Source organism: Staurois parvus, unplaced genomic scaffold (genome assembly GCF_062004578.1).
Source record: "Staurois parvus isolate SC_StPar_1 unplaced genomic scaffold, SC_StPar_1.0 ptg001642l, whole genome shotgun sequence".
Lineage (NCBI taxonomy): Eukaryota > Metazoa > Chordata > Amphibia > Anura > Ranidae > Staurois > Staurois parvus.
In genome coordinates, this window is record NW_028319438.1 from 1,714,153 (window position 1) to 1,741,683 (window position 27,531).

Here is a 27,531-nt window from a genome sequence, read left to right on the forward strand (position 1 = left end):
GCGCGTGATAGGGCCCAATTGGTGCACAATGGGAAGAAGTGTGAGTAGTGATTCTCTGAAGAACAATGCAATAAAGCAAAGGAGGAACAGCACTCCCCCTGAAAGTGGCAGTGGACTAGTGTAATGTCCGTTTAAGTGCACTGGTCACTAGTAGATTTGAAGAAAAAGGATGTTGAGCTGGTAGAAGTGATTGTTGATACAGGAAAGCTCCTCTCTGGACTGCAAGCTATAGGCACAATAGGAAAAGGTCTCTTTAAATGGGTAAATTGATCATGATAGTGACACGGCTGTGGTTCAGCCTGCGGGATGGCTTTCCTGCTATCAGTGCTGGTGTCAAGGCTTTGTCAAGTATGGTTAAGCAATACTGGCTGGAGGAACTAGGCCGCAACTTATAGTGACTGTATGCAATGTCTGCAACTGTGTAGAGAAAAGAGCAACTATGGAGAAAGTATCAGTGTTCTTTTCCCTAGGCAAGGCTTGGCACTCTCTCACCCAAGGAATGGCATCTGGCGGATCCTTGCCGTCTTTCTCTCACTCCAGATGCGGCCCACTCAAACTCTTTGGTCTCACCTGCAGCATTACGTCCAGTCACCTCCTGACAGATCAGCTCTCTGTATCAAGGTGCAAGGTCAGTGATCAGCAGATTTCTCCTTGCCTCTCTTCTCTCTCCTCCTGCTGCCTGTTCTGGTTTTCAGGTGATCAACACACTCTTCTCTCTAGATTTCTCCCCTCTCACTTTCTCTCCAGTCTCCCAGGCTTTGAGATATATATATATATATATATATATATATATGGCCCTGCCCACACGCCAGCTCCTCTGGAAAATGTAGTTTCCAAATGCACTGCTCCTTAGTAAAGTCCTGCAATTCAGCATGCAAGTTCCATATGGCTGTTCTTCAACATGTGGCTGCTACTATTCTGCAGGACACTGTCATCTTGTGTTGGCTTCAACATCCTGCATTAGACATTTATAGCAGGATGTTACACACACAATGACCACTCTTTATCATAAATTCTGCAAGCCTCTTGGTAGCCTCACTGACCAGTTTCCTCCTGGCTCTTTCATCCAGTTTGGAGCGACGTCCTGATCCATAGAGGGTCTGTGTTGTACCAAATACCTTCCACTTCTTAATAATAGACTTCACTGTGATTCCAGGCATTGATAAAGCTTTTGACATTTTTTTGTATCCATCTTCTGACTTATGAATATCCACAACTTTATCCCGGAGATCTTTTGACAGTGCCTTGCCACCCATAGTTGACTGTTTGCTTCATTTGCACTATCAGGGATTAAAATGCTCTTTTTTTCATCCTGAGCTAATCAAAATGAGCACAGCTGATCAGTTGAAAGCCAAATGGGTTTGTGTGCCATTGAGAAGGTGATTAGTTACACCTGATTGAGTTTACAAGTCATTTTTAGGAGGGGGTGATCCTTTTTCCAGTGATTCTGTTTTTTATTTTTTTATTTTTTTTTTCTGACACGTTGGTGTTGTATCTTAAATTTGGATGTTATAAGTTGAATTAAACAAAAACTGTGCCTGTCTTTATTTCAGACTGCAATTCAACAAAATTTGAATTTTAAATGTGGTGAGTCTTTTCTATACCCACTGTATATATTTCAGAACAGCCCACATGATTGTATCAAGGTTTGCTTTGGTTTTGGGCCTGCTTTCCACCTGGTTCAGAAAGTGGAATCAAGTTCTGTATGAATAGAGTAAAATCCAGTTTTAAATGAATAAGGTGGAGCCAAGTTCTATGTGAATAAGGTGGAGCCAAGTTCTATGTGAATAAGGTGGAACCAGGTTCTATACTGTGTGAATAAGGTGGAAGAAAGTTCTATATGAATACGGTGGAAGAAAGTTCTATACGAATACGGTGGAAGAAAGTTCTATATGAATACAGTGGAAGAAAGTTCTATATGAATACGGTGGAAGAAAGTTCTATATGAATACGGTGGAAGAAAGTTCTATATGAATACGGTGGAAGAAAGTTCTATACGAATACGGTGGAAGAAAGTTCTATACGAATACGGTGGAAGAAAGTTCTATACGAATACGGTGGCGCCAAGTTCTAGGTGAATAAGGTAAAACTAAATTCTATATCAATAAGCTGAAACCAAGTTCTACGTGACAAACCTTGGTTCAGATAAATATACAAAAACTATAGTTATGACAACAAAACTAACTAAGGTTATGAAAACTTTAGAGTTAAAGTTGAAGACATAGCTGTAGTAGACAGTTCATGCCTCCTTGGAACAATTGTTGACACAAAGGGGTTTATTTACTAAAGCTGGAAAGTCCAAAATCAGACTCCCTTCTGCATAGAAACCAATCAGCTTCTAACCTCAGCTTGTTCAATGAAGCTTTGGCAATGAAACCTGGAAGCTGATTGGTTTCTATGCAGAAGGGAGTCTGATTTTGGACTCTCCAGCTTTAGTAAATAAACCCCAAAAGATCCAGCAATCAGGAAATGTGACACAGGAACGTAGAAGAGCAAGGATGAAAGATCTATAAAAGATCTTGAAAGATCTAGAAGAGATCTTCAAAGGTACTGAAGTGCCTACAAAATCAAAGATCAGAATTGTCAAGGCTATGGCGTTTTCTACTCTGTATGAATGCGAAGGCTTAACAATAAAGAAACAAGATTGGAAAAAAGTATAGATGCCTCTGAACTTTGGTGTTGACGACCACAAACAAATAGATCCTTCAACAAATGAAGCCCAATCTTTCACTAGAAGTCCAAATGACTAAAGTCTAGACTGAAGTCTTATTATGGACACAATATGAGAAGAGCTGATTACAACAAAATTGGAAAAAATTGACCATCTCTTGTATTATATCTACAGTCTCTGACCATCTCTTGTATTATATCTACAGTCTCTCACCATCTCCTGTATTATATCTACAGTGTCTGACCAGGGGCGGACTGACCATTTGGAAACTCGGGCACTGCCCGAGGGCCCGGGGTCAGTAGGGGGCCCCATGAGATGCCCCTGGTACCTTTTTCATAGGCTTTTTTGAGTTTGGGCAAGGACACAGAGGCCCCGTGATCCCCTGGGGTCAGTAGGGGGCCCCATGAGATGCCCCGGTACCTTTTTCATAGGCTTTTTTGAGTTTGGGCAAGGACATGGGGGCCCCATGATCCCCTATTGCCCGGGGGCCCCATGAGTTGTCAGTCCGCCCCTGTGTCTGACCATCTCTTTTATTATATCTACAGTCTCTGACCATCTCTTGTATTATATCTACAGTCTCTGACCATCTCTTGTATTATATCTACAGTTTCTGACCATCGCGCCCCCAATCTCTACATATCTTTTGTATCATGTCTGCAGTCTCTGACCGTCTCCTGTATCATGCCCTGAATTTTTGTCTAAATCTTTTTGTATGCCTGCTGTCTCTGACACTGAATATTCACTAAGTTTTATATGCAGCCCTTTGGTGATGTTGAGGGCCACAATAGAGCCCCCCCCGTTCAAAAAAGTTGACCACCATCTTTTTTTACATTACTATTGTTTATTTGTGTCTTCTGAATCTTGACAGCTGGTGCAAGCTTCTCCACTCAGCCCCGACAGGAATTATGTTCTTGGTTGTCACCCCCACGGCATTTTCTCTGCTGCCTCATTTTGTAACTTTGCTACCGAAGCCACCAGCTTTTCCGTGCTATATCCGGGCGTCCGTCCTTGGCTGGCAGTCCTCGCGGGCGTATTCAGACTTCCCATTTATCGTGAATACGTCATGTCCGCAGGTAAGACTTTCCATTCCATTAAATAATACCTTTGTATTTATTGCTATTTATAATATTAACCTCCTCGGCGGTCTGATTATTTCAGATTTTTGGTGCTGAAAGCGGTACATTTTTTTGCATGGAAATATGTAGTTTTTTTATTGTAGGCTGTAATTTTTAGGAATAACTCACTGAAATCTGTCCGAACAAGAGTCTATTAAACATCCCGGATATGATAAAATTTGAAACACGAAATCATAAATTATAATTTAACCCCTTCCCGCCGATGCCTCCCGGCCCTTTAAGAGATTCAGACGCCGGGAGGCGGGGCGGTTGGGGCGTGGCTTAGGAATCATGTGACCGCCGTGATGACGCGTCACGGCGGTCACATGATCGGGAAAGGTCCCGTTCGAAAGAGCGGACCGGGACCTTTCCGTGAGTACCACACATGTGTGCTGGGAGCGCGCAGGGCGCGCGCTCTCAGCACATATGTATTTAGTTACATGGACGCAAATGTGCGGCCGCTCGGCGTCTAGGCCCAGACGCCGGGAGGCCGCACATTTGTGTGCGGCCGGCGCAAAGGGGTTAATAAATAATCATAAAAAATAATAATATAATAATACATTTAATTCAATAATATAATCAAACCTAAAACACTGAAATTTGAAATATAGCGCCAAGTTCGCACATCACTGAGCTCAGTCGCAGAATCGTTTTCAGTGTCTGATGAGGAATTTCCCCCACGAATCATTATCACTCAATTCTGCAAGTGGTTCTGATTTACTATCGCTGTTCTCTAGCCGGTCTAAAATCACTTTTGACCTAAAGGGACGCTTTTTGGACGCCATGGACGTTTCTCAGTTTCCAGGCAGAAAGAACAGTAAAAATGCAGGCAGGGCGCCGGACAAAGCACTCGGGACAAAATGTATGTGAAATGGGTTGAAACAGCAGCAATGGGCAAACTACGGCCCGCGGGCTGTATGCGGCCCGGCGGAACTTTTAATCCGGCCCATGGAGCGTGATACTGTCAGGATGGCTGTCAGGATGTGTGTAGGCGGGGCAGCGTGATGAACGTGAGGGGAGCTAGGCTCCTCTCACAGTCCGCCCTGAAGACCGGAACAGCGCGGGAACACGGCGTGAGGAACGCGCGGAGCAAAGGTAAGTGAATTGACACAGGGGGGACTTGGCTTACTACTTGGGGGGGAATAGTACTATGGGGGATGAAATATTATGGGGGATGAAATACTATATGAGGGATGAATTAATATGGGGGATGAATTAATATGGGGAATGAATTACTATAGGGGGGATGAATTACTATATGGGGGACGAATTACTATATGGGGGATTAATTACTATATGGGGGATTAATTACTATGGGGGATGAATTACTGTGGGGGATGAATTACTATATGGGGGATGAATTACTATGGGGGATGAATTACTATATGGGGGATGAATTACTATATGGGGGATGAATTACTATATGGGGGATGAATTACTATGGCGGATGAATTACTATGGGGGATGAATTACTATGGGGGATGAATTACTATGGGGGATGAATTACTATATGGGGGATGAATTACTATGGGGTATGAATTACTATGGGGTATGAATTACTATGGGGGATGAATTACTATGGGGGATGAATTACTATGGGGGATGAATTACTATATGGGGGATGAATTACTATGGGGTATGAATTACTATGGGGTATGAATTACTATGGGGGATGAATTACTATGGGGGATGAATTACTATATGGGGGATGAATTACTATATGGGGGATGAATTACTATATGGGGGATGAATTACTATGGGGGATGAATTACTATGGGGGATGAATTACTATGGGGGATGAATTACTGTGCTTACTATGGGGGAATATTATTATACTTACTATGGATGACACATACACATCATTCATCTACTCTTGGTCCGGCCCCCGGGTCCAATATATGAACCCATTGCGGCCCTCAAGTCAAAAAGTTTGCCCACCCCTGTGAAACAGCAATGTTTTACTATGTAAAATTTGTTTGGAAAAAAATGAAATTTTTTAAAATTTTCAAATTTCCCGCCGCCGGCGGCGCCTGTACGTCCCGACGTCACAGGGACCGGAACACAGAAGCCGGATGCCGGCATCGGCCGGAGGAGATGGCCGGGGACGCTGCAGGGGGGACATTGCGGGAGCGCAGGACAAGGTAAGCTCTGCAGGGAATCCCTATGCAGCGCCACATGGTAAGCCTGAGTGTATCTCGGGGTTACCGCTTTTGGTACTGTCATTTTACCCCGAGCTACACTCGGGAATAAGGCTAGGAAGGTTAAGAGCATGCAGCCAATTGACCTGAGTCATGTGATAAAACCATTAGGCCCTCTTCAAAAAATTGGATTTTTTTTTATAGAGATGAGGATACATATTTCATGATAGTGAGCCTGGAATAATGTACTGTTCATTTTAGTCTTCATTTTCTCATTTACTCATTAGAGTTTGTAATAAATGTGCCCTACTAAGGAGATTGGCCTTCCTATCAGACATTCTTAGGATTTAACACTTTACTAATAAAGTTTCCTTTTGTCTGTGTTGTGTGCTGATAACAGGGAAAAAGACGGCAAAAAACAAAGAAAGAACCTTTAATCCTTTCCTGCTCTAACTAAATTGAAAAAAACCCATAAAAAGAAAAAAAAAAAGAAACTGATTTAAAGCGCAGTCAAACACGGAAACCCTGACCTATAAAAAACTTATAATAAAAAGGAGCAATTTAAAGAAAAGAAAAATCTTACAAAAAATAAGTACGCTGCTGCTAACGCAAAAATAGCATAGTTAGAAATGAAATTGTAAATTGAATGAAAATAAATTAATAAATTAGATGGACTAAAAGCACTTAAATCACACTTGAAAGTTCACAAGCATAAAAAATTTTCTAGCTTTTTTTTTTAATGAAGAGGATGTGGCGTGCGTGTGTATACATGCATATTTGAATGTATGCGCATCAAATACTGAGGAGAAATGAGAATTTTTGCATTTGTTTTAATTGATCTAGACCAGAGATCTCCAAAGTTTCTGACCAAAGGGCCAGTTTACTGTTAAGACTTTGAGGGGGCCAGACTGTGGCTAGTGAGAGTAGAAAATGCCCTGGCGTGAATGAGAGTAAACAATGCCCCATCATTGGTATCAACGGGAGGAATAGTGCCCCATCATTGATATCACTGGGAGGAATAGTGCTCCATCATTGGTATCAGTGGGAGGAATAGTGCCCCATCATTGGTATCAGTGGGAGGAATAGTGCCCCATCATTGGTATCAGTGGGAGGAATAGTGCCCCATCATTGGTATCAGTGGGAGGAATAGTGCCCCATCATTGGTATCACTGGGAGGAATAGTGCCCCATCATTGGTATCAGTGGGAGGAATAGTGGCCCATCATTGGTATCAGTGGGAGGAATAGTGCCCCATCATTGGTATCAGTGGGAGGAATAGTGGCCCATCATTGGTATCAGTGGGAGGAATAGTGCCCCATCATTGGTGTCAGTGGGAGGAATAGTGCCCCATCATTGGTATCAGTGGGAGGAATAGTGCCCCATCATTGGTATCAGCGGGAGGAATAGTGTCCCATCATTGATATCAGCGGGAGGAATAGTGTCCCATCATTGATATCAGCGGGAGGAATAGTGTCCCATCATTGATATCAGCGGGAGGAATAGTGCCCCGTCATTGGTATCAGTGGGAGGAATAGTGCCCCATCATTGGTGTCAGTGGGAGGAATAGTGCCCCATCATTGGTGTCAGTGGGAGGAATAGTGCCCCATCATTGGTGTCAGTGGGAGGAATAGTGCCCCATCATTGGTATCAGTGGGAGGAATAGTGCCCCATCATTGGTATCAGTGGGAGGAATAGTGCCCCACCATTGGTATCAGTGGGAGGAATTGTGTACATGAGCCCTTAGTGTCATTTCTCTCTACTGCCTCGTTCCTCTGCTATCACTTCTGACAAGTTTTCCTGACACCAGGATCTATAAAGGTGACAGGGGATGGAGCTCCAGCACACAGCTTGTGATTGACAACCTGAGCTCTGTTCCTGTGTGGTGTATGAAGGGGTATGTGTTCCTTCCTGCCAATCAGCTCTCCGAACTCTTGTACAGTGTGTAACTGCAGCTCTCCGCACCATGCTTTGTGAATCTGTGAGTGCTATCCTCACTAAGTGTAACTTCAGCTCCCCACACCGTGCTTTCTGAAAGCTCAAACAAACTGTGTGCATTCTGCACTTTGAATGGCTGTAGAGAAGAGATCTGCAGATAAACAGGTACAACTTATGTAGGAGGCTCTGTTTATTCTCTGTGTATCACCTGTGGCCGGTCACTTCACTGAATATATGTAAGGGTTTAAAACCACTTTAAGTCCTGCTTTAAGTTGCCCCTCTTTTTTTGTTTTTTGGGGTATTTTGGAGGATGCCCAATGCTTTTCAAATGAATGCCATATCTACATAACCTATTGTCTGGAGTTATGCAGGCCATAGACGGTTCATTTATCGGCCGATTTTTCATCCGAAAAATGAAACATCGTTCGTTCTGTAAACCGATGTTGCTATCAATGATTTTGAAAATAGTCTGTTTTTCACGAACTTTCCAGCATGACCGATAAACGAAATGAGGAGGAACCATGAAAATCTGCCGATATCATTGCACCACTAACAGTGCGAAAATCGTCCGATTATTCTTTCGGATGAAAAATCGGCCGATAAACGAACTGTCTTTGGCCTGCATGCGGCTTTAATCTAGTAACGTCTTTTTTCTGATGTCCTATTACCTGTGCCTCTACCTTCTCTCTTAGGATGTGCTCCTGTGAATAAGGACAGCTTGACATACATCCTCACCAAGTGCGGCATTGGGAATGCACTATTTATTGTGGTGGGAGGAGCAGCGGAGTCCCTGCAGAGCCGTCCAGGAGAACATGTCGTCACACTGGGGGGCAGGAAGGGTTTTGTCCGACTGGCCTTGGAGAATGGGTAGGTTACATCGCCAAATGATGTTCTTCTGGGGCAAACACAAGGGCACATGGACCTGTCCTGACAGGGGGGCGGTAATGATCTGCTGACCTGTTATACCCACCAGGGGTAGACTGACCATTTGGAAACTCGGGTACTGCCCGAGGGCCCGGGGTCAGTAGGGGGCCCCATGAGATACCCCTGGTACCTTTTTCATAGGCTTTTTTGAGTTTGGGCAAGGACACAGGGGCCCCATGATCCCCTATTGCCCGGGGGCCCCATGATGCTCCGTTTGATAGTACACATTGCCATTCTTTCACTGTGGTGTGATAACATGCCACCTATTCAAATGAAATAAACTGTATTGCCAGTACAGAAAGCATGCAGTTTCACTACAATGTGGTGGTCTTTCAATGGTTAACCACTTGCCTACTGGGTGTTTTCACTCCCTTCCTGCCCAGGCCAATTTTCAGCTTTCAGGACCGTTGCACTTTGAATGACAATTGCACGGTCATGCAACACCGTAGCCATATGAAATTATTATAATTTTTTTGAGACATAGAGCTTTCTTTTGGTGATATTTATCCCCTTTGCTCCAACGTCACACAAATATGGGCTTTTTTATGTGGGGCTACATATTTGCGTACCTGTCTTTGTGCTGGGAGCACAGAACACTCCCAGCACAAAGACCAGGGTGGCACTGAGAGCCCGGGTCCTGTTCTAATAATCAGGACCCGGGACTCCCGATTCCGGGTCACATGATCACCGTGATAGCCTCTGATTGGCTATCACAGTGATTAGTCATTGTGAAGCCCCCCCCCCCCCCTTGGTTTTTCTTCTCTCTGAATGGAGAAGAGAGATACATTGTATCTCTCTCTCCTGGCAAAGAGTAAAAAAAAACAACTGTTTTGTAAAAAAGAAAAGATAAATAAATATTAAAAAAAAAAATACCTAGATCAAGGTATGATCTAGTTCAGTGCCAGGGTAAAGGTCAGGGTCAAAAGTCAGGATTTTTTTTATGGCAGTAACAAGAAACACACAGATAAATAAAAAAAAAGATTTTTTTTTAATATATTAGGCCAGTTTTCCTTTGATAACAAAAAAAAAATCAGGAGATACCCATTACCATTTACCAGCAAATGAAAGCCCAATTTGTCCTGAAAAATATAAAAACAAGGAATAATCCACCCGGATGTACAAAGTAGTTGTGATGATGTGTACGGTTTTACTAACACAGGTCAACGTTGTAAAATTTTACTTTTGCTTTTACTTTTGCTTTAAGATTTGTTTTACCGTTCGGCATGAAGGGGTTAATTGCCACTGGGGTTTTTTATTTTTTGCTGAGCAAATAAAAAAAGACTGAAAATTTTGAAAAAATATTTTTTTTTAGTTTCTGTTATAACATTTTGCAAATAAGTAATTTTTCTCCTATACTGATGTGCGCCGATGAGTCTGCACTGATGGGCACTGATGAGGCAGCACTGATGGGGCTGCACTGATATGTGGCACTTATAGGCATTGATGGGCGGCACTGATAGGTGGCACTGATAGGCAGAACTGATGGGGAGGTACTGATTGGCTGCACTGATGGGCACTTATAGGCAGTACTGATGAGCAGTTATGGGGCTGCACTGATGATCAGTGTAGATGTCCTAGTGAGAATCGTCAGTTACCTGCTCTCTTTTCCTCACGCTTTCTTAGTGTGCACGGAGAAGATTGCCGATAACCAGCAAGTCTATTTTCACTGTAATCAGCTGTGATTGGACAAAGCTGATCACATTGTAAAGGAACACTGTGATTGGCCTTCTACCTCTCTCTGTGATCAGCTGTGTCCAAAGGACACAGCTGATCACAGAGTGCTTCTGCCCTGGGGGCATGCAGGGGACGGATGTTAATAGATGCCCTCAGAGAACAAGCCGACCGTGCTGTAGTCATCATCTGACCAGGGGCGGATTGAGCATTTGGAAACTTGGGCACTGCCCGAGGGCCCTTGGTCAGTAGGGGGCCCTAGATCCCCCTGGTACCTTTTTCATAGGCTTTTTTGAGTTTGGGCAAGGACACAGGGGCCCCATGATCCCCTATTGCCCGGGGGCCCCATGAGTTGTCAGTCCGCCCCTGCATCTGACTATAGTCAGGTAGGCACAGAAGGTGACATTCTGTGGTTGATTTACTAAAGGCAAATAGACTGTGAATTTTGCAGGTGCAAGTGCTCCAGAGTGTCAAGGTCCTACCTTTTCCCAGAGGTTATGCTGCTCCATGTGCTGGCATCCATCTTGGCTTTCTGCAGAGCATGGTGGAGTCTTTTATGCCTTCAGGCCTCTGCGGTCCATCCCCCAGAGGGGTGTGGTTGATCACATATAAGCCTGTTGTCCGCACGTACTCTTTGCATTCATGTCTTGTATGTTCGTGTTGAAACAAGCTCTGTTTCTACTCTTGTGGCTCTCCTGGAAACTGACTCGGCTTTTGACTAGACTATTCTCTGCATTATCCATTTATCTGACCTCCTGTTGCTGAACCCAGCTTGTGACCTGTTATTCTTGTCTACTGTTCTGTACTGTCTGTCCCGTTGTTATCGACCCGGCCTGTCCGACTATGCTATTGTCTTATCTGGTTCCTACCAGCTATATGCCATTGGCGGTGGCCATTACCGCAGCTAGGGTGTCTCGGGGGCCGCGACCTGGTCCCTGGCTGCGTCAAGTCCATCCCCACCATCAGGGGCCCTGGTGAAGGGCAGCCTGGGACTTAGACTCCGCACCCTGAGGGACTCCGGTCTGTGGGTAGTGGTTGTCGTCAGTTGGTGCATGACCCTGCCATTAGGCCTGCCTGTCCGTTCCACAGCTCCTGCCCTGACACAGAGCTCCAGATCACATGCAAGGAAAATAAAAACAACAGCATTGCTGCTTGCACATGATTGGATGATTTAAGTCAGCAGAGCTCCTGTTAATTTACTAAGCTCTGGAGCAATTGTACTTGCAAAGTGCACAGTCTATTTGTCTTTAGTACATCAACCACATTTCCTCTAAGCCACTCTGAAAAGTTATCCACTGCAGATTGTTTTTCAGTGGACTACTACTGCACATGTAAACAAGACCTAACTGTGTTACGAATATCTACCCACCCTAGCCAATCACTCAAGGATTTGGTTCAGTGGTAGAGCTGGGAAAAGCTAATGACTATATGAGGTGCAAACCTTCCAGAGTATTTTTTTTTTCTCCCCTGGACCTTGCCCCAACTTTGGGCTTCTGCTAAATGCTCAGTTAATTTCAGCTGCCCTACTGAAGGATATATCCAGGGCAGGACAATGGTAGAAATAATGGGGCATCTGTGAAGGAATCTTCAGTGCTGAAGAGGTACAACTGCTATGGGGAACTTGCAAGAAGCATTCACTGCCATAAACCAAGGTTCCTATGGCTGCTATCATGGAGTCACAAACTCAATTGATTAGAGGAAAGTGAAAGATCCAGTGCAACTTAAAGCGGAACTAAACCCTCCTATCCTTTTCAACCAAGGAAGCTGCCATCTCAGCCATCTCTGGTTGATCTGCAACTGCCATGGTGCTGTACATATGATCAATTATGACACCATCCATTTGATGGTTGGACGGTTTGGTTGAGAGCACAAGCAAATGTGACAGTTAGCATTCCTGGATTGCTGTGAACGTAACTGGCTTTTGAAACCAATAAATCTATGGGTTCAGTTCTGTTTTAAAGAAAACTACAGGGACATACAAAGATCTGATTTGGCTGCTATGAAAGGGCCAACTACTGCCAAGAGGCTGCTATTAGAGGGTCAGCTACTAATAGAACACCTAAGCCATTTTGTTCTTTTTGGGTAACCTGTACCCCAACCCTCTCTCCTAGAATTGAGTTCAGCAACAGATTGAAAAAAAGACTAAAGTGACTGGCACCCAACCGTTTTTCACCCAACTAGACACCAAGAATCCAACTTTGGGTGGTAAATGTTGACCTGCCACACCAATTCCGAGGTTGTTCTAAACCTCCATTAAATCGATGGGTTCAGTTCTGTTATAAAGAAGACTACAGGGGCATACAAAGATCTGATTTGGATGCTATGAAAGGGCCAACTACTGCCAAGAGGCTGCTATTAGAGGGTCAGCTACTAATAGAACACCTAAGCCATTTTGTTCTTTTTGGGTAACCTGCACCCCAACCATCTCTCCTAGAACTGAGTTCAACAACAAACTGAAAAAAAGACTAAAGTGACTGGCGCCCAACTGTTTTTTCACCAAACTATGCACCAAGAATCCAACTGTGGGTGGTAAATGTTGACCTGCCACACCAATTCTGAGGTTGTTCTAAACCTCCATTAGAAGGAAAAGCACCACAAACATTTACTGATAGGTTACGTATTTTTACCTGCCATTGACTGCTTAGTAGAAAGCTCAAAGTGGTAATTTAACTATCACCTGTTCTGGTAACAGCTGATAGGATAAGGATAGCTTCAAACTCAACCACTGAAGTATGGCGCGTTAAACCACATATGTGCTGCATTAGGTAGCCCATTCAAAATGAATTGACTGGCATGCACCTAAGTAGCCGAGAAATTGGACCTCTACCTTTTTTGACAGCGTGCCATACTACAGCGCACCTTTTGTTGGCAAGGTGCATTTGGGTGTCATTCAGCAGGACCAGGACAAGGGGTGGGCAGGAGGGGAAGCTGCCCTGGGCGCCCCCTCACCACACACTCCCGGTTGGCAACCAGTGGGTCACAACTTGATGCTTCACACCATGCATGTCCAACTTCCTTCAGGCTGCCAGAAAGTAAGCATAGGCCGCTGGAGCAAGAGGACAGAGAATTGGTACACAGTGGCACACCCATTCAATGTCATGCATTAGCAGTGGGGGAGGGGGCGCAGTTCCACATCCTTGCCCTGCGCAGTGGACGAACCTGTTCCTGTACTGTCATTCAGAATCCTTTGCAAGTAGCACGCAGTGTTGCTGTAACACACACAGGAATTTGCGCATTCCTACAAAATGTGAACAGTACCTAAGAGGAGATTTCCTTGTAGTGCTACCTCTGAAGGATCTGCTTGGTAATTTGGGTTCTCTGTTCTGCATCTTTACTCCAAGAACAACCTCAGCCTCTTTGACACACCTGGTTGAATGAAAGTTACTGCAAACACTTTAAAGAATACGAGTATAGATGCCTGCAGTAGTAAATGGTAGTTTAGGCATAAATGAACATATAGAAGGTAGGTTCAGACACAGTCCGCTAGACAGTATAATGCCTATGCCAAGGTAACAACATAGAGTTCTGTGCCACTGGAATGGGATTAACTAATGAATCAGCAAAGTCAGCAATATACAGTGCAGATAAGCATTAACTGCAATGTGAACAATAATACTGTAACTAGTCTAGAGAACACCATTGGAAAAATGGCTAGGATATGGTGCAATGTACCCTAAGAGGTACCTCTTAGCATAAGCAAAAGGTGGAGGTCTCTGTGTAGCAGCTGTAAAGGGTCAGTCTTTTAGTCTTAACTCTTCAGACAGCTAGCGTCGGGGTCCAGTTGTACTGTTGGTGCACATGAGAATAGTCCCCATCAAGCCTGCAGGCAACAATAAGGCTACTAGATGGTTATATGGTCAGTTCCTAAAGGGCTCAGTCTCTCTAGCAACAGATAGTAAATCCCCACAGCAGCAGCTCACCAGTTCCAGAGATAATGCAGCCCACCATTCCAGTGATACTGCAGCTCACCATCTGGTCACACGCAATGATTAGTCCACCCTCCACTCTGCATCCAGATGATTCTGACTGTCGGCACATCTGCACTCCAAATTCTGTTATGCAGCAGAGATGGTGCACACTGGAAAGCGATGTGCACCTTCTGGGCTCCCTCTTGGCAAGAGGAAGCTGTGTCCTTTACAGTTTGAGAAAATGCAGCTCTTTCCCCTCCTCCTGACAATCTTCCTCTGGGAAATTAAGTTCAATGGTCAATAGACGTCCACAGTACGGCTCTTTTTCTGAACTTAATTTCCCACATTCCACTGCGGACAGCATAGAAGTCTTTGGGGTTCCCTGATTTCGTGCCCCTGATCCACCCGCCACCCCGCCCCTCCCCCCCCCCGCTGGTGGAAGGCAGAGAGTGAGGTGAATCAGCATATCAGTTTAGTGATAGTGTAAAGAGACCCTGCAATCTGTCATATCTTGCTCATCATAGCCAAGTACCTGGCTACTTCCAGAAAGATTTTCTCTCATTTGCTGTTGTGTCTCTAGAACAGGAAGTAAATGGAAATCTCCCCAATAAGACAACAATAGCAAAAAAATAAAAAAAACTTGATAGGGATTCCAACCATTCCTACTCTATCCAAAGCTAAAGAAAAAACATTTTGGCAATAAATACACTTTAATGAGATTACTCTGTATAACTGCATCTCTAATTTCCTGCAGGGCAGACCTTGTGCCGGTATATTGCTTCGGAGAGAATGACCTCTACGAACAGATTCGCTTTACTGAGGGCTCCTGGGGCTGGAAGCTGCAACTCCTCTTCCAGAAATATGTGGGATTTGCCCCCTGCCTTATAAAAGGCACTGCAGTGTTTGGGGAGGGAAGCTGGGGCCTAAACCCCTTCCCTCGTCCCCTTACTAGTGTAGGTGAGTATGGTTTTTGAATTTTCTGGGTCATGATCCACAAGCAAGAAGGAACCTGGGGAGGGCAGAAACAGTGAAGGAGGATGGATAGGGCAGAAATGGAGAAGGAGGCTGGAGAGGACAGAAATGGAGAAGGAGGCTGGAGAGGGTAGAATCGGAGAAGGATGCTGGAGAGGGTAGACTCAGGAAAGGAGAATGGAAAAGGCAAGTCATAGAAGGAGACTGGAGAAGGCAGAACCAGATAGGGAGGCTAGAGGGGGCAGAATTAGAGAACGAACCTAAGGAGGGAAGAATCTGAGAAGAAAGCTAGAGAGGACAGAATTGGAGAATCATGCCAGAGAGGGTAGAACCAGAGAAGGAGGATATAGGGGGCAGAATTAGAGAAGGAAGCTGGAGAAAGTAAAAGCAAAGAATTAGGCTGGAGGGAACAGAATCAGAGCAGGCAACTGGAGATGGTAGAATCAGAAAAGGAAGCTGGAGAGGGTAGAATCAGAAAAGGAAGCTGGAGAGGGTAGAATCAGAGAAGGACACTGGAGAGGGTAGAATCAGAGAAGGACACTGGAGAGGGTAGAATCAGAGAAGGATGCTGGAGACAGTAGAGTTAGAGAAGGAGACTGCAGGGAGTAGAATCAGAGAAGGAAGCTGGTGAGGGTAGACTCAGAGAAGGACCCTGTTGAGGGTAGAATCAGAGAAGGGCGCTGGAGAGGGTAGAATCAGAGAATGCACTGGACAGGATAGAATCAGAGAAGGGCACTGGAGAGGGTAGAATCAGAGCAGGACACTGGAGAGGGTAGAATCAGAGAAGGGCACTGGAAAGGGTAGAATCAGAGAAGGACCCTGGAGAGGGTAGAATCAGAGAAGGACACTGGAGAGGGTAGAATCAGAGAAGGACACTGGAGAGGGTTAATCAGAGAAGGACACTGGAGAGGGTAGAATCAGAGAAGGACACTGGAGAGGGTAGAATCAGAGGACACTGGAGAGGGTAGAATCAGAGAAGGATGCTGGAGAGGGTAGAATCAGAGAAGGATGCTGGAGAGGGTAGAATCAGAGAAGGACGCTGGAGAGGGTAGAATCAGAGAAGGACGCTGGAGACAGTAGAATCAGAGAAGGAGACTGCAGGGAGTAGAATCAGAGAAGGATGCTGGAGAGGGTAGAATCAGAGAAGGAAGGTGGAGACGGTAGCATCAGAGAAGAAGCCTGGAGAGGGCAGAATTAGAGAAGGAAGCTGGAGAGGGTAGAATCAGAGAAGGGTGCTGGAGAGAGTAGAATCAGAGAAGGGCGCTGGAGAGGGTAGAATCAGAGAAGGACGCTGGAGAGGGTAGAATCAGAGAAGGGTGCTGGAGAGGGTAGAATCAGAGAAGGGTGCTGGAGAGGGTAGAATCAGAGAATGCACTGGAGAGGGTAGAATCAGAGAAGGGCGCTGGAGAGGGTAGAATCAGAGAAGGGCACCGGAAAGGGTAGAATCAGAGAAGGATGCTGGAGAGGGTAGAATTAGAGAAGGCCGCTGGAGAGGGTAGAATCAGAGAAGGATGCTGGAGAGGGTAGAATTAGAGAAGGGCACTGGAAAGGGTAGAATCAGAGAAGGACGCTGGAGAGGGTAGAATCAGAGAAGGACGCTGGAGAGGGTAGAATCAGAGAAGGATGCTGGAGAGGGTAGAATCAGAGAAGGATGCTGGAGAGGGTAGAATCAGAGAAGGATGCTGGAGAGGGTAGAATCAGAGAAGGATGCTGGAGAGGGTAGAATCAGAGAAGGATGCTGGAGAGGGTAGAATCAGAGAAGGATGCTGGAGAGGGTAGAATCAGAGAAGGATGCTGGAGAGGGTAGAATTAGAGAAGGACGCTGGAGAGGGTAGAATCAGAGAAGGATGCTGGAGAGGGTAGAATCAGAGAAGGACGCTGGAGAGGGTAGAATCAGAGAAGGACGCTGGAGAGGGTAGAATCAGAGAAGGACGCTGGAGACAGTAGAATCAGAGAAGGAGACTGCAGGGAGTAGAATCAGAGAAGGATGCTGGAGAGGGTAGAATCAGAGAAGGAAGGTGGAGACGGTAGCATCAGAGAAGAAGCCTGGAGAGGGCAGAATTAGAGAAGGAAGCTGGAGAGGGTAGAATCTGAGAAGGGCGCTGGAGAGGGTAGAATCAGAGAAGGGCGCTGGAGAGAGTAGAATCAGAGAAGGGCGCTGGAGAGGGTAGAATCAGAGAAGGACGCTGGAGAGGGTAGAATCAGAGAAGGGTGCTGGAGAGGGTAGAATCAGAGAATGCACTGGAGAGGGTAGAATCAGAGAAGGGCGCTGGAGAGGGTAGAATCAGAGAAGGGCACCGGAAAGGGTAGAATCAGAGAAGGATGCTGGAGAGGGTAGAATTAGAGAAGGCCGCTGGAGAGGGTAGAATCAGAGAAGGATGCTGGAGAGGGTAGAATTAGAGAAGGGCACTGGAAAGGGTAGAATCAGAGAAGGACGCTGGAGAGGGTAGAATCAGAGAAGGATGCTGGAGAGGGTAGAATCAGAGAAGGATGCTGGAGAGGGTAGAATCAGAGAAGGATGCTGGAGAGGGTAGAATCAGAGAAGGATGCTGGAGAGGGTAGAATCAGAGAAGGATGCTGGAGAGGGTAGAATCAGAGAAGGATGCTGGAGAGGGTAGAATTAGAGAAGGACGCTGGAGAGGGTAGAATCAGAGAAGGATGCTGGAGAGGGTAGAATCAGAGAAGGATGCTGGAGAGGGTAGAATTAGAGAAGGACGCTCAAGAAGTTAAAATTAGAGAAAGAAACTGGAGAGGGTAGAACTAGAGACAGAAGCTGGATATGGAAGAATCAGAGAAGGAGACTGGAGGGGGCAGAATTATAGAAGGAAGCTGAAAAGGGTAGAATTATAGAAGGAAGCTGGAGAGGGTAGAATAAAAGTATGAGGATGGATAAGTGGCCAAAAATAATATTTCCATTACTTAAATATGGTCTGTCGGTGAGATCTTCCAGGCAGACAGCTGGAATCCCCAACAGTGGCATTCCCTGTGATGATGTAAGCACAGTAGTAGTGACCCCTGTCCCACACACTTGGTGTTGTTGGTTCTGTGTAATAAAATGCAGCAGACTCACAACATTATCTCAGCCTAAGCAAAGTCAAAGACTAGGGCTCTCTAGCAGCCTTTCAATATTAAAAAGATAAAGGGTTTCTGAAAACTCATACTATTGTTGTATAATGGGACTTGTTGGGAATTTATTTGGCACGCTTGCAGAGTTACTAAAAGATCCACTTTGAGACAGTTAAGAAGCTGGTGGGCAGTTTAAATTGCCAAAATCCATAATTAACTGAAATACCAATTTGTGCTGTACTGTGAAATGTACATTTTCACTAAATTGAAAGAAGCATGACAGGTTTGCTTTAAGTGACCTTAAAGCTTGATAGCCATGTCCTCCAAATGTATACTCACCATTCCACACTCTCTTTTGGTCTCCTTGCAACCTTGGTCCGTTAATGGAATGGGGCTTCTGGGTATGGGGGGAGTATGCAACCTCCCCATTCCCAAATGCTGACTGGGACAGGGGGAAGTGAGACATTGCCCAATCACTGTCACAGGGAGAGCAGTGGCATCATCCACCGAGGTGGTTATGACATCATCCAAAACTGGATGGTGGATACCTGCGGAGGGGAGTCAGTGAGGGACTACGGAAGGTTAAATATACCTTACCAAAAGGTGGGCTATCTGGAGGCACTGTCATTGCACTGAATCTGCAAGTGACAGCGCCTATTTCCAGAGGTCAGCACTTGAAACAAAGGCTTGACAAGCAGCAGTAAAAGTTATTTTTGGGGAAGATAACAGATCTAGGACATTGTACCATTTCACAACTTCAGTCATCCAAAATGTATGTTTTACTTTCTGTGATCAGCACAATTCCTGGCTTTCAGTATCTGCAGAATATATAGATCAAAGGTTCTGCTGGGTGAACAGATTAAATATTCCTATGAGGTTTATTTCTGAGTTATTCTGCAGGGAATATACAGTATGTGAAGTGCTCCAGAAGAGTTAGATGAGATCTGCTGCAGGCTGTGCATTGGAGAAATGTTCTGCAGAGTGTTTATTCTGCAGTATCATTGGTTGGATATTCTGCAAGGCATATATAGATATGAGCTTTTGCAAGATGTATAGGTATTTTGCAAGGTCCAAAAGTGAGATGTTCTGAAGTTATGGGAAGTCCTGTGGTATGTCTGGAGGAGATGCTCTGCAGCTTGTCTGGGGGAGAGGGTGTAGGGTACCCTGGCAGTGACGCCATGCTCTATGTCTGCAGGTGATGCTCAGTAAGTGAAATTCCAGGTTATGGTAACAGTATCTGCAGACTGTGTGTAATCAGGTTACACAGATAGTACAAGAGACAGGGAGAGCTATATATAGAGCACAATGTGACCGAGGGGGGAGACAGGGACAAAGAGAGAGAGAGGAACCGAGACAGAGAGAGCTATATACAGAGCACCATATGACCGAGGAGGGAGACAGGGACAAAGAGAGAGAGACAGGGACAGAGACAGAGAGAGCTATATATAGAGCACAATGTGACCGAGGAGGGAGACAGGGACAAAGAGAGAGAGACAGGGACAGAGACAGAGAGAGCTATATATAGAGCACAATGTGACCGAGGAGGGAGACAGGGACAAAGAGAGAGATACAGGGACCGAGACAGAGAGAGCTATATATAGAGCACCATATGACCGAGGAGGGAAACAGGGACAAAGAGAGAGAGACAGGGACAGAGACAGAGAGAGCTATATATAGAGCACAATGTGACCGAGGAGGGAAACAGGGACAAAGAGAGAGAGACAGGGACAGAGACAGAGAGAGCTAGATATAGAGCACAATGTGACCGAGGAGGGAGACAGGGACAAAGAGAGAGAGGGACAGGGGCAGAGACATACAGAGCTATATATAGAGCACAATGTGACCGAGGAGGGAGACAGGGACAAAGAGAGAGAGAGAGAGAGACAGGGACCGAGACAGAGAGAGCTATATATAGAGCGCAATGTGACCGAGGAGGGAGACAGGGACAAAGAGAGAGAGGGACAGGGACTGAGACAGAGAGAGCTATATATAGAGCACAATGTGACCGAGGAGGGAGACAGGGACAAAGAGAGAGAGCGACAGGGACCGAGACAGAGAGAGCTATATATAGAGTACAATGTGACCGAGGAGGGAGACAGGGACGAAGAGAGAGGGACAGGGACCGAGACAGAGAGAGCTATATGGAGAGCACTATGTGACCGAGAAAGGAGACAGGGGCAAAGAGAGAGAGAGACAGGGATCAAGATAGAGAGAGCTATATAGAGGGCATTATGTGACCGAAGAGGGAGACAGGGACAAAGAGAGAAAGACACAGGGACCGAGAAAGAGAGAGCTATATATAGAGCAATATGTGACCAAGGAGGTAGACAGGAACACAGAGAGAGGAAGACAGGGACCCAGGCAGAGAGAGCTATACTGTATATAGTGCATAATTTGACCAAGGAAGGAGACAGGGAGAGAGAGAGAGAGAGAGAGAGAGAGAGAGAGACAGGGACTGAGACAGATAGAGCACTATGTGACCAAGGAAGGAGAAAGGGACAGAGAGAGAGAGGAACCGAGACAGAGAGAGCTATATAGAGAGCACTATGTGACCAAGGAAGGAGACAGGGACAGAGAGAGACAGGGACCGAGACAGAGAGAGCTATATAGAGAGCAGTATGTGACCGAGGAGTGAGACAGGAACAGAGAAAGAGAGAGAGACAGAAAAAAAGAGGGGGACCGAGGCAGAGAGAGCTATATATAGAGCACTATGTGACCGAGGAGGGAGACAGGGACAAGGAGAGAGATTGGGACCTAGCGATCTATATGTAGAAAGGGACATAGAGGAGAGAGAAGAGAGGGATGGATCAGAGACAAAGAAGAGAGAGAAATGAGGGGTAAATTAGAGACACAGAGGAGAGAGGGTAGAAATGGACATAGCAGAAATATAAAGGAGAGAGAAACAATGGATGAATCATAGAGGAGAGAGAGGAGAGGGTTGGATCAGACATAGAGGAGATAGAAGAGAGGGAAAGATCAGAGACATAGAAAAAAAATGGAAAGGGATGGATTGGTGACATAAAAGAGAGAAGAGATGAATGGATCAGAGACAGAGAGGAGAGAGAAGAGATGAATGGATCAGAGACATAGAGGAGAGGGAAGATATGAATGGATCAGAGACATAGAGGAGAGGGAAGATATGAATGGATCAGAGACATAGATGAGAGGGAAGATATGAATGGATCAGAGACATAGAGGAGAGGGAAGATATGAATGGATCAGAGACATAGAGGAGAGAGAAGAGATGAATGGATCAAAGACATAAAGGAGACAGCATAAATGAATGGATCAGTGTGAGAGAGAGAGAAAGAGAGGGAGAGAGAGGGAAGATAGGGGTGAATGAGAGACATAAAGGAGAAAGAAAATATGAATGGACAGAGAAATAGAGTAGAGAAGAGACAGAAGGATGAGAGACATAGAGGAGAAAGAAGACAGAGATGGATCAGGGACATAGAGGAGAAAGACAAGGGAGATGGATCAAACATAGAGGAGAGAGAAAAGAGATCAGCGAATCAGAGGCATAGTCAAGTGGGATGGATCGTAGACACAGAGGAGAGAGAGAAGAAGGATGGATGAAAGACAGAGGAGAGCAGGGGCGGACTGACCATTTGGAAACTCGGGCACTGCCCGAGGGCCCGGGGTCAGTAGGGGGCCCCATGAGATGCCCCTGGTACCTTTTTCATAGGCTTTTTTGAGTTTGGGCAAGGACACAGGGGCCCCATGATCCCCTATTGCCTGGGAGCCCCATGAGTTGTCAGTCCGCCCCTGGAGGAGAGAGAAGAGGAGGACGCATCAGACATAGAGGAGAGAGAAGAAAGGGATGGATCAGAAATGTAGAGAACTGAGAAGTCAGAGAAAGATCAGAGACATAAAACACAGAGAAGAGAGGGATGGATCAGAGATGAAGAGGAGAGAGAAGAGAGGGATGGATCATAGACCTAGAAGACAAAGAGAGGGATGGATCAGACATAGAGGAGAGAAACGAGAGGGATGGATCAGATATGTACAGTAGAGGAGAGAGAAGGGATGGATGGATCAGGCACATATGGTAGAGAGAAGAGAGAGATGGATCAGACATAGAGGAGAGAGAGAAGGGATCTGTGGATCAGAGACATAGAAGACAGAGAAGAGAGAGAGGGATCAGAAATAGAGGAGAAAGAAGAGAGAGATGGATCAGACATAGAGGAGAAAGAAGAGAGAGATGGATCAGACATAGAGCAGAAAGAAGAGAGAGATGGATCAGACATAGAGGAGAAAGAAGAGAGAGATGGATCAGACATAGAGGAGAAAGAAGAGAGAGATGGATCAGACATAGAGGAGAAAGAAGAGAGAGATGGATCAGACATAGAGGAGAAAGAAGAGAGAGATGGATCAGACATAGAGGAGAAAGAAGAGAGAGATGGATCAGACATAGAGGAGAAAGAAGAGAGAGATGGATCAGACATAGAGGAGAGAGATAAATGAATGTGGATCAGAGACATAGAGGACACAAAGAAAATATGAATGCCCCAGAGACATAGAGGAGAGAGAAAAGAGGGATGGATCAGAGATGTAGAGGAGAGAGAAGATATGGATGGATCAGAGAGAGGAGAGAGGGGTAGAGAAGAAAGATGGAGGGCGAGGAGGCTGGTAGACGGTGAGGAGGAGTGCCAGTCAGCGGGAGGTGCGGGGGAGAACAGATGGAGAATAGAATGACAGAGGATATTAGGAGAGAACAGAAAGGTAGGCAGAAAATAAGACAGGACAGCATACTATAGATAGTAATAGGCAGCAGAGCGTGACATGAATGAGACTAAATTTATTGTGAGATGAATATATTAGAATGCATATAAAAGAGATGCATATATTTGTGGAGGGGGGGGGGGCAGGGGTGAGGTGGGGATAAAAGGTGGGTGACTTTATCAGGAATGGAGATATCAGGGATAGATATAATAGATATAATAGTAGGGGTATATCAGGGATGTATAAAATAAAGGAGATATATATATATATATATATATATATATATATATATTATATTTGAATATATGTATGTATATGTGTGTGTGTGTGTGTGTGTGTATATATATATATATATATATATATATATATATATATATATATATATATATATATATGGGATAGATATATCTGGGATGGATGGAATAAGGACAAATATAATATGGATTGATAATTTAAGGATTGGTACAGTAGGAATGGATATATCTAGGATGGATATAAATAGGATGGTTATTTGAGGAGTCAATATAGTTGGGATGGATATTTGGGGGATTTAAATATTGGTGATGGAAATATCAGGGATAAATATATAGGTGATGGATATGGTGTATATGTCAGGGACAGACTTAATTTGGTTGGATATATCAGAGATCACAGTACTTCTCCCTTGTTGAGGTGAGGAGAAAAGGATGTCAGTGGAGGAGGTGGTTAGGTAGCTAGGGAGGGATGCTGCCAACGGAGAGTGTGAGGGGGGAGGGATAGATGTCACTGGAGGGGGTGGATAGGTTGTCAGAGAGGGATGATGTAAGTGGGGAGTGAGTTAGGTGGGGAGGGATTGGTGTCTGTGGTGGGGGTGGTTAGGTGGCCAGGGAGAGATTATGTCAGTGGGTGGCAAGTTGGGTGGGGAGGATGTCAATGGAGTGGATGGTTAGGTGGCCAAAGTGGGATGCTGCCAGTGGAGAGTGTTTTGGGGGGGGGGATGGATGTCAGTGGAGGGGGTGAATAGGTGGCCAGGGAGGGATGATGTCCATGGGGAGTGAGTTGGGTGAAGAGAGATTGATGTAAGTTGTAGGGGGTTATTAGGTGGCAAGGGAAAGATGATGTCAGTGGGTGGTAAGTTGGGTGGGGAGGATGTCAGTGGAGTGGGTGGTTAGGTGGCAAAGAAGGAATTATGTCGGTGGGGGGTGAGTTGGGCAGGCAGGGATAAATGTCAATGGAGGGGATTGTTAGGTGGCCAGGGAGGGATGCTGCCAGTGGGGAGCGAGTTGATTTGGAGGGATAGATGTCAGTGGAAGGGGGTGGTTAGGTGGCCATTCCAAAAAGGAATGATGTCAGTGGGGGGGGGGGGGGAGGAGTTGGGTGGGGAGGGATGAATGTTAGTGGAGGGGGTAGTTAGGTGGCCAGGGAGGGATGATGTCAGTGGGGGGGGGGCGAGTTGGATCGGGAGGGATTTATGTTAGTGGAGGGGGTGGTTAGGTGGCCAGGGAGGGATTATGTCGGTGGGGGGTTAGTGGGGCAGAGAGGGACAAATGTTAATGGAGGGCATGGTTAAGTAGCCAAGGAGGGATGATATTGGTGTGGGGTGAGTTCGGTGAGGAGGGATCGATGTCAATGGAGGGGGTGGTTAGGTGGCCAAGAAGGGAGGATGTCAGTGGGGGGTGGGTTGGGTGGGGAGGGAGGATGTCAGTGGAGGGGGTGGTTAGGTGGCCAGGGAGGGATGATGTTGGTGGGGGGGGCCAGTTGGGTTGGAAGGGATGAATTTTAGTGGAGGGAGTGGTTAGTTGACCAGGGAAGGATGCTGCCAATGGGGAGTGTGTTGTGTGGGGAGGGAAGGATGTCAGTGGAGGGGGTGGTTAGATGGCCAAGGAGGGATAATGTTGGTGGGGGAGGTGAGTTGGGCGGCGAGGGTCAGATGTCACTGGAGGTGGTGGTTAGGTGGCCAAGAAGGGAAGATGTCAGTGGAGGTGAGTTGGGTGGGGAGGGAGGATGTCGTTGGGGGGGGTGGTTAGATGGCCAAGGAGGGATAATGTTGGTGGGGGGTGATTTGGGCACGGAGGGATGGATGTCAGTGCAGGGGGTGGATAGGTGGTTGGAGTGGGATGATGTCAGTGGGGATTAGGTGGTGGGGTGGTAATCAGATTACCAATATATAGCAACAGCATAATTTTTCAAATTAACTTATTAAAATATGTTTAAGACCTACTTCCTTTTGATACCAGAGAAATAAAATGTACTTTTCTGACAACTCTCTACCTGACACCTTTCCCTTCTGCAGCACAGCAGTTATCCCCTCTTCATCTTCCAAATCCTGACCATCTCAACCTTTCTCACTTTCTTTCTGCTGATATCCACCCCTCCCTGGCTACCTCACCATTCCCTCTGCTGAGACATCCATCTCTTCCTTGGTCACTTTATCCCCCCCTCCCAACCCCTTTGCTGACATACATCACTCCACGACTGCCTCACCCCTCCTTCTCTGCCATCAATCCCCAGCCCCCTCACTCATTCTGCCAAAAGTTTTCCCTCCCTGCCTGCCTCTCACCTGCTGACATTCATCCCTACCCGGCCACCTAACCATCCCCTCCAAAGACATCCATCCCTCCCTGGCCACCTAACCACCTTCTCCACATGGAAATTCATCCCTCACTAGTACCTAACCACCATCTCCACTGACATCCATCCCTTCATAGCCATCTCACCCTCATTCACATCGAGCCTTTCCTGCCCACCTCACCCCCAAATGACTTATCTAATATATCCTCAGCCATGCCTGTTCTGCAATGGCAAAAACAAGATAGTCGCATGAGTGGGTAAAGTCCATCTCATGTGACAAGTGGTTAATTCGACAGCAAACAAGGCTTGTATCAGACTGTACAATTTAAAAGTTTTTATTTATTCTAGCAAAAAACATTTTTCAATAGAACAAAATTGAAGTAACACGCCCTGCTCAGCAACCACAACATACATATAGACGTACAAACAAGAATTTAAAAGCAATGCCGTAATTAGGACGTCCGGGCGTCAACTGAACTATATGCATGTGTTCCCCACAAAAAGCTGTCCCAAATTTGGGGTATATCAGACTATCAATGATGTGTAATTACCAGGGGCGGACTGACCATTTGGAAACTCGGGCACTGCCCGAGGGCCCGGGGTCAGTAGGGGGCCCATGAGATGCCCCTGGTACCTTTTTCATAGGCTTTTTTGAGTTTGGGCAAGGACACAGGGGCCCCATGATCCCCTATTGCCCGGGGGCCCCATGAGTTGTCAGTCCGCCCCTGGTAATTACAGCACCGCAAGATCTAGATGCATATAAGCCCCTAGGCCCATTCACCATAGATGAATACGATATTGATCGTGTTCAGAAATGGGAACACTTTTTCTAGTTTACCATTAAAAAGCTGTCTTTGAGCTCTAGTTCAACGACTTTTGCCTAGGACAAGTTGAAGTCATCAGCCACCTTGTACAGTGTAATGCAGGCAGAAGGAAGCATTTCTTTAGTCTCCTCTCCCCCAGTGATCAGACTTGACATTGTAACTGCAGCAGGAGCTAATCTGTGTCCGACATTTGTGAATATAGCCAAGAAATGCACAGACCCTAGAAATGATATTGATATTTCATCTCTGAGCCAACATCTCAGTCTAGGAAGTACATGATGACTCTGGATATGCCTGAACAAAGATGACACTGTCCTTGAGGAAAAAAAGCAGATAAAGGCATTGTTGGGGGATTGGGAGTAGGGGTAATATAATCTCTGTGAGAGGTAATAAATGTCTGGAAGTTTTGAACTTACTCATTACTATTTATGCATTGCTTATCAAGTCAGACTTGTTTCCCTTTAAGTTCTTGTCTCCTCTTTGTTGCAGTGGGAAGACCGATCCGTGTGCCGCATTGTCCTGTCCCATCAGAGGAAGAAGTTTCACATTATCACAAACTTTACATAGAAGGACTCAAACAGCTCTTTGACGAGTTCAAGGTGTCTTGTGGACTCTCAGCTAGTGATGTTCTACAGATCATCTAACCAAGTTTTGGGCAGCTTCTGGCTCTCCATCTATGAATATACTATACTAGGCAGTGTGCCATGGACATTTTGGCACCTAAAACTCCACAATTCCTAGCATAGGTTTCTTAAAGGCTAACTAAACCCAAAACTAGTATTTCAGTTATGGATGGATACTGTTGGATTTAATCAATTGACCTGTCTTCTTGCCCAGTAAGTCACATACCTGGTATTTTCAGGTATAAGAGATCATGTGATTCGCTCCCCTAACTTCCAAGGGATAATGTGCATGGTTGATGACTGGCCACTCATCACTGTGATATGTGTGGCGTTCCCCCCTGGAGGGGTCACTGTAGATTACCCCAGGTTCTCCCTTGCTACTACCAAGGTTGCCATCCACCAGCACAGTTCCA

At 45.7% G+C, this 27,531-nt stretch overlaps 1 protein-coding gene across 1 annotated transcript in view; it reads left to right on the top strand.

Annotated features, from left to right (window-relative positions):
* The window catches only part of LOC149434909 (diacylglycerol O-acyltransferase 2-like), a 56,279-nt gene extending 28,995 nt beyond the window's left edge, over window positions 1-27,284 (top strand). The window contains exons 5-8 of the mRNA XM_089663219.1: window positions 3,540-3,744; window positions 8,551-8,725; window positions 15,116-15,318; window positions 26,985-27,284. Of these exons, the coding sequence (XP_089519345.1) occupies window positions 3,540-3,744; window positions 8,551-8,725; window positions 15,116-15,318; window positions 26,985-27,139 (738 nt within the window). The 3' untranslated portion in view covers window positions 27,140-27,284. The remainder of the gene's footprint in view (window positions 1-3,539; window positions 3,745-8,550; window positions 8,726-15,115; window positions 15,319-26,984) is intronic.
* The last annotated feature ends 247 nt before the right edge of the window (window positions 27,285-27,531 follow it).